The following is a 7,752-nucleotide window of genomic DNA, read 5'->3' on the forward strand; positions in this document are numbered from 1 at the left end:
CTCTAGTTTCCCCAACAAAAACCCTAGTTACAAACTCACATGAAATTGATTGAATTCCTATAATCTTCTCAAGAAATTCCTCTACACCAAATACATACGTGCCTGACGTGTTGATCAATCGTACACAGTAAAATATGAACTTTAAAATGTATGTGCAGTAAAATAGTCACATTAGACAGAGAGTATAATATTATATGTGAATGATAAAAATAAAGTCATATACATTAAATGGTTTGATCATGTGTTACGTAGATTTATCTATAAGAGTAATAAATTATGAATTATGATAATATTTTTTTCAATAACGTCATTATGAGAACTGAACTACTGAAGGTGCCAGATGTAGACAAACTAAACAAAATCACGTTAGAAATTGTGTCAAAAACGTAAAATCTCTGTTAATCGTCCATATAGCTAAAAATATCAATATTAACTAGTTGGAATTGAGACCTAATTACTGTTTGACTCAAAAGATATTAACTCTTTTTGAGCAAATCAATCAAAATGATGAAAGGGTAAATCGTAATCAAAAATAATAAACCCTAGGATACCTTTAATAATCGGAATATCAGTAATAGTGAAGGAGAGAGAGAGAGAAGAGTAGAGAGATAAAGATGAAAGAGAGAATGAGCTTGTGTATTCCCCGCAGAAGAAAAAAGATCCCAGTTACAAGACCCGAATCCCCTTTATATAATAGAGGATCCTTACTTAATTAACGAGAAGATAAAATTAGAGTACATTCTATTACAGAGCCAACGATAACGTGGGGTCGTTTCTCCTCTTGCCCCCGGGTCGTCCCCTTATGCCGACTCGTAGGTATTCGGTGGTTGGTCGTGTTGACTTTGAGACGCGATCGATCAAATTCGACCCCATATAGTTAGTCCCTCCGCTCGTCAGGGTCGCAGCGAGATGCGTCCTCGATGGGCAGAATCAATACTTCCGTCAGGGGGAGTTTGACTTGTCGAAATGTTACGACGTGACCTGTGGGAGACGGTAATCATATATGTCAGAACGTTGAGGTGAAACACTCTTCCCTGGGTGACGTCAGCGTTCACAAGCGTCATCATTACGCGTATTCTCGAGGCAAAAAGGTTGGCGCTATGGCGCTTGGTTTCCCGCGCTGATTTGCAATCTGCCGCCTCGATTCTGGCGCCACCCAACCCTATAAATAGGAGAAGGGTTCAATTTCGTTGAAGAACTTTGGTCATTCTTGAGAATTTTCTAGCCCTCCTCTCTTGATTTTCATATTCCTGCGCTTTCGTTCTTGATCGGGGGTTCTTCCTCTTTTTTTTATTCCGTTGTGTAAGACTTTCTCCAAACAAGATCATGCCTAAATCTCACCGTACCAACGAAAGGGTTTCTGAGGCTGCTCCATTGAACGCGCCACCCTCCTCCGATGGCGGAGAAGTGGAGGTAGAGGAGGACGTCACTCCTCTTACAGTGGAAGCATTATTACCGAAGCATTCTTTGCCTCGGTGTGATTTCAATAAGGATTCCCCACTATTCCGATTCCGGAGCTTTTCGAGACGGAACAGAATCACTTGGATGACCTCCGTGCTAGATACAGTATCCCTGCCCACGTAGAGATGGTCCTTGCGGGGGGGGGGGACTATGTTGACATTCATAGGCCGGGGTATTGTGACTTTTACGAATACCCCTTTTTGATAGGTTACGACCTTCCTCTTTTTCCCCTAGCGGAAGAGTTCTGCAGATTCTATAACATCTGCCCGGCTCAGCTTACGCCATACACGCTTAAAGTGCTTCTGCTGCTGGCCAAGTACGCGGAGTTGGGCGAATGTGACGTCTCTGTTCATCATCTCTTGCATTTATTTATAGCCGGTTTCCTTAGAGGGACCATGGTGCATTTGAGAATTCGTGGTACAAAGGGGTTGGTGGTCGGAATAGACATCCGGGCGAGCCGTGGATTCTGGCGCAAGTATTTCTTTATCAGGACCGAGCACGTGGTTTCTGACCCCACTGGATTTCCAGAGAGGTGGAACAGGACACGTAAGTGCTGTAGTTTATTAGGTTCTTCGTTGCATGCTATTACTGCGACTTTAATTTTTGCATTGCAGCCATGGCTCGTCCGCCCCAGCCCGTTGTGGGTCTCAGGAACTGGGTCGCCGGCCTGCTACCTTACGTAGAGGAGACTCGAACTTGGCCTGCCTTCCTGTAATGTTACGACCCTAAAGTTTCTTCGGGTAAACTTCTGATTTTTGTCTCGTCGATTATACGACCTTGCTTACCTGTTTGATTTTATGGCAACAGGTCGAGGTGCTTCTAGGAGGAGGCGCCAATTCCCTCTTTCATGCAACCCAACGTCGCCTTGGACGCTCGGGATATATTGTGCGAGCCTGTCCGAGAGGGTCGTCCTCTAATTTCTCAACAGGGGGCCACGTCCGCAGCTGCGACTATGGGGGAGTCGACCTCGATGGCACCGGCCCCGCAACCTGTCGACGAATCTTCCAATGGTGAAGAGTCGTTGGAAAGAAAGAGGAGAAGACTAGAGGTGGGAAAGGGGGTAGCCGCTGAAGCTGACGGAAGTGGGGCACCCCGGACGATGCCAAGGCCTGTGTTCATGGCTGATGCCTGGAGATAGTTTGGTGCGGCCCGCCGAGGGGGGCTCGTCGACTAACGTCGGAGGGCCTAGCGTGGAAGCTGATGAATCGGGTTCCGACGTGGCCCCGGAGGACGTAAATGAATTTCTGGATCGTCATACCCATGTGGAGACGGTGACGGATGGGTCTGATCGTCGTATAGTGATCCCGGGAGACTACAACTTGCTGTTAAATAGTGAGCAGGCCGCATCGACCTTTACCCTTTTATGTGCCGCTCCTGAGAGTGAGACGCTCAAAACGATGAATGATATGGAGCTGTCTCAGAAGGTCGCCGGCATGGCCTTACAGGTAGGTTTCCTCACCCCAACTACAGTCCGCTCTTCTTCTTTTTTGCGTGTTGTAGGATCGACATGGAAATGTGCTTACTTCTATTTTTTTTTAGACCCTCGTCCTGGAGGTGGAGAGAGATCGTCGTGAGCGGAAGAGGACGGACCTCTATAAGAAGATGTTGACGAAGTGTCGAAAGTATCGCACTAAGCACCGAGCAATGGCCGACATCTTCCAATAGGACCCTGAGTTCCAAGTGTTCCGCGAGGGGCTTAAGCAGAGGGAGGCCCAGTTGGAACGTAGGGTGGCGGAGCTGGAGGAGACGGATGAGGAGCTTGTGAGAGCCGTTGCTCGCAGCAGCAAGTTGGAGACCCTCCTTAGAGCGAAGGAGGATGAACTCGAGTTGAGTCGAGGGGTGACTGCGGAGAATGCGGACCTGCAGCAGAAGATAGCTGGTTTAACAGCCGAGCTGGGTGCTAAGATGGCGGAAGTTGATAGGCTCAAGGGCGAGCGAGTGCTAACACCGATAAATTGGCTGCGTTGCAAAGGCAGGTAGCCCCACCGAGGTCAGAAGAAAAAAGATCATCGTTCTCGGCCCTCCTCATGTCGTCCTCCATCTGGTCAGGGCCCGCCTCATAGTACATATGAGATGTGGGTCTATGCGGAGGCTCGACTTGATGTATATAGAACTTTTCACACTAAGGGCCGGGCGACGGAGGCAGAGGTTCGGGCGGCGCATAATGAGGCACGTACCGCTCACGAATCATGCGGGTATGACCCTAACTCTCCTGATGGGGAGGACGTTACTTCTGAGGACGTCAACCGCCTTGACTCGGATTCATGGTATGAAGACGCTTATCCCATAGGGGGTAATGAGTTGTTTAAGCTCGTCTATTTTGTTTCTGCACTTTTTGGTTGCGGGTTGTACTAAGGCCCGTCCGTAGGGACGAATGTAAATGATTTTTGTTGTAATATAAACTCTTGTTTTTGTCGCTTCGTCTATTTGCTGCTTTTCCCTTTTTGGGTTTTTTTATGACACTTAGTCTGTCCGCACAGGTTATTTTTACTAATGTTAAAAGATTTCGTCGTGGTTCGAACGAGGTCGAGCTGATGATGGCCTTGGCCTTTAAGACGTTGCTTCGACTGTTGTCGAAGTAGTATCCGTCGTGGTTCGAACGAGGTCGAACTGATGGCCTTGGCCATTAGGATGTTGCTTCGACTGTCGTCGAAGTAGTATCCGTCGCAGTTCGAACGAAGTCGAACTGATGGCCTTGGCCATTAGGATGTTGCTTCGACTGTCGTCGAAGTAGTATCTGTCGCGGTTCGAACGAGGTCGAACTGATGATGGCCTTGGCCATTAGGATGTTGCTTCTACTTTCGTCGAAATAGTATCCGTCGTGGTTTGAACAAGGTCGAACTGATGGCCTTGGCCATTAGGATGTTGCTTCGACTGTCGTCGAAGTAGTATCCGCCGCGGTTCGAACGAGGTCGAACTGATGGCCTTGGCCATTAGGATGTTGCTTCGTCTGTCGTCGAAGTAGTATCCGTCGCGGTTCGAACGAGGTCAAACTGATGGCCTTGGACATTATCATGTTGCTTCGACGATGGAGATTCGGGTGCATAATGGAGATTTCTGTGTATACGATGGAGATTGACTAGTGTATCAACTTCCGTTCATATAATGGAGATTTCTGTTTGTACAATGGAGATCGACTTCCGTTCATATAATGGAGATTTCTGTGTATACAATGGAGATTGATTAGTGTAGTCCCTTCATTACTTTGGCCTAGAGACCGTGTCGACGGGCCGAGGTGGTGAACTGCGCTTTGATCCACAAGGTTTCCCCTTTACCGCCTCATTAAAAACCTCCCCGAGGAAACCCAATTGGGACAAAACTCGGGTGAGGGAAAAAGAGTACGACTTAGGAGACACCTTTCAGAAGTGGAAGTACTTGTGGTGGGCGACGTTCCAGTTATTTTGGAGCGGCTTTCCTTCCATTATTTCCAATTGGAAGGCTCCTTTGTTTGCCGTCGCTGTGATTTTATATGGTCCGTCCCAGTTGGTTCCCAGCTTTCCTTCATTTGGGTCCTTTGATGCCAGTGTTTTGGCTTTGAGGACGTAGTCGCCAACTTTGAGTGATCTTACCTTTGCCTTCTTGTTGTAATACCTCTCTACTTGCTGCTTCTGGGCTATCGTTCTTATGTGGGCCATATCTCTCCGTTCTTCGACCATATCTAGGTCTTGCAACCTACTCTCGTCGTTAACTGCTCCGCTTATATGGGAGTATCTCAGGCTGGGCTCCCCAACTTCGACGGGTATGACCGCTTCGGTCCCGTAGACCAGTGAATATAGCGTTTCTCCCGTGCTGGACTTTGGTGCAGTTCGATATGCCCATAGTACTCCAGGTAATAATTCAGGCCATAGCCCTTTGGCTTCTTCGAGCTTCTTTTTTAATATGTTCAATACCACTTTGTTGGAGGACTCGGCTTGGCCGTTCGCAGCGGGATGATATTGTGTGGAGAGTATGCGCTTGATGTGCCATTTTTCGAAGAACTCGATCGTTTTCTTTCCGACAAACTGGGATCCGTTGTCGTAGCTGATCTATTTGGGGATGCCGAAACGGCATATAATATTCTTCCATATAAAGGCGATGACCTCCTGTTCGCGTATTTGTGCGTACGCACCTGCTTTCACCCACTTAGAGAAATAGTCAGTTAAAACCAAAAGGAAATGTACCTTTCCTCGTCCTGCCGGAAGGGGGCCGACTATGTCCAATCCCCATTTTATGAAAGGCCATGGCGACGTGACGGAATGGAGTAGTTCGCCTGCTTTATGTATCATAGGGGCGTACTTCTAGCACTGCTCGCATCTCCGGACATAGTCTGCTACTTCCTTTTTCATAGTGGGCCGGTAGTATCCAGCACGAATGAGGCATCGAACGAGGGGGCGGTTCCCTGTGTGGGCTCCGCAATGACCCTCGTGTACTTCCTCCAGTACTTGCCTTGTTTGGTGCGGCCCCAGACATTTGGCCAAGGGTCCGCCGAACGTTTTCTTGTAGAGGTTATGATCTATTAGGCTGTATCGAGCCGCTTGTGTCCGGAGTTTCTTGGCTTCCTTTTTGTCTTGCGGGAGTGTTCCGTCCTGTAAGTAGGATATAAAGCGATTACGCCAGTCCGAAGTTAGATTGAGAGAGAGTACCTCGACATGGTCTATGACCGAGTGAAGGAGGGTGACCACGTTCTCTTTATTGATATTCTTGATGGCCGCAGCCAATTTGGCGAGGCCATCTGCTTCAATGTTTTGTGCTCTAGGAATCTGATCGAGGTGGCATTCTTCGAACTCCCGCAATAACTTATGGATCTCAGACTGATATTTCTGCAGCCTTTGCTCTTTGATCTGGAAAGTCCCAGTGACTTGATTTACGACGAGTTGAGAGTCGCAATGGAGGATGAGCCGCCGGGCACCGTATTGAAGGGCTAACTTCAAACCTGCAATCACAGCTTCATACTCGGCTTCGTTGTTAGTCATCTCGAGGCATCGTATGGATTGGCGAATCACTTCGCTCGTAGGGACTTTGAGGACGAGTCCCAGTCCCGATCCCGAGGCGTTTGAGGCGCCGTCAGTATAGAGAGTCCAGAGGTCGGTACATGCGGAAGCGCGGAGCGCTTCTTGTTCCGCCTCTGGCAATATCTCCGCGCTAAAGTCGGCGACAAAATCAGCGAGTACCTGCGACTTGATGGCAGTTTGCGGTTGGTAAGTTATATCGTGCTCGCTGAGCTCTATTTCCCATTTGGCGAGTCTGCCTGAGAGCTCGGGCTTATGTAGGACGCCCCTTAGGGGGAAGGTTGTTATTACCTTTATGGGGTGGCATTGGAAATAAGGTCTTAGCTTGCAGGCAGCTACGACTAGGGCCAGGGCCAGTTTTTCAAGGTGAGGGTACCTTGTCTCGGCGTCTATTAAAGTTTTGCTGATATAGTAAATAGGAGATTGCGTACCTTTGTCTTCGCTGACCAAGACCGCACTGACAGCGATCTCGGATACTGCCAAATACACGAGCAAACATTCGCCTGGGTTCGCTTTGACGAGTAGGGGTGGTGAAGATAGGTATGCTTTTAGCTTTTTCAGGGCGTCAATGCATTCCTCATTCCATTGTAGCCCGTGATCCTTTCTTAGTACGTTGAAGAACTTGTGGCATCTAGCTGAGGACCGTGAAATGAATCTCGACAAGGCGGCTATTCGCCCTGTTAACTTTTGTTCCCGTTTCTTGCTGGTTAGTACCTCAGGTATTGCATCGATGGCCTTGATCTGATCAGGGTTGACTTGGATCCCTCGTTGTGATACGAGGAAGCCCAGGAATTTCCTCGAGGCTACGCCAAAAGCGCATTTTCCCGGATTCAACTTCATCCCGTACTTCCTCAATATCTCGAAGGCTTCCTTCAAATGATCAATGTGGTCCTCTTTCTTTGCCGACTTTACCAGCATATCATCAATGTAGACCTCCATCGTTTTGCTGAGCTGGTCCTTAAACATTTTGGTGACCAATCGCTGGTAAGTGGCCCCCGCGTTCTTGATTCCGAACGACATTACCTTATAGTAATAAGTCCCTTGATGGGTGATGAAGGTTGTCTTTTCCTGATCCTCTTCGTCCATCAGGATTTGATTGTAACCGGAGTAAGCGTTCAAAAAGCTCAACAGTTCATGCCCTGCCGTTGCATCGATCAGTTGGTCGATGTGGGGTAACGGGAAGGAGTCCTTTGGGCATGCCTTGTTCAGGTCGGTGAAGTCCACTCACATTCGCCACTTCCCGTTCTTCTTTTTGACCATGACTACATTGGCAACCCACTGGGGATACTTCGATTCTCTGATG

The 7,752-nt window shown here is 48.2% G+C and overlaps 1 protein-coding gene across 1 annotated transcript; it reads right to left on the minus strand.

The window, feature by feature from the left end:
* Positions 1-4,540: 4,540 nt before the first annotated feature.
* Positions 4,541-7,469, minus strand: LOC109221230. The gene is made up of 5 exons (XM_019385692.1): positions 6,533-7,469; positions 6,084-6,373; positions 5,746-6,026; positions 4,837-5,481; positions 4,541-4,622 (listed from the first exon to the last, which is right to left on the minus strand). The coding sequence occupies exons 1-5, from the start codon at positions 7,467-7,469 to the stop codon at positions 4,541-4,543; spliced, it is 2,235 nt and encodes a 744-aa protein (XP_019241237.1).
* Between the last annotated feature and the right edge of the window lie 283 nt (positions 7,470-7,752).

The sequence above is a fragment of the Nicotiana attenuata genome, unplaced genomic scaffold (assembly GCF_001879085.1).
Source record: "Nicotiana attenuata strain UT unplaced genomic scaffold, NIATTr2, whole genome shotgun sequence".
In the NCBI taxonomy this organism is placed as follows: Eukaryota; Viridiplantae; Streptophyta; class Magnoliopsida; order Solanales; family Solanaceae; genus Nicotiana; species Nicotiana attenuata.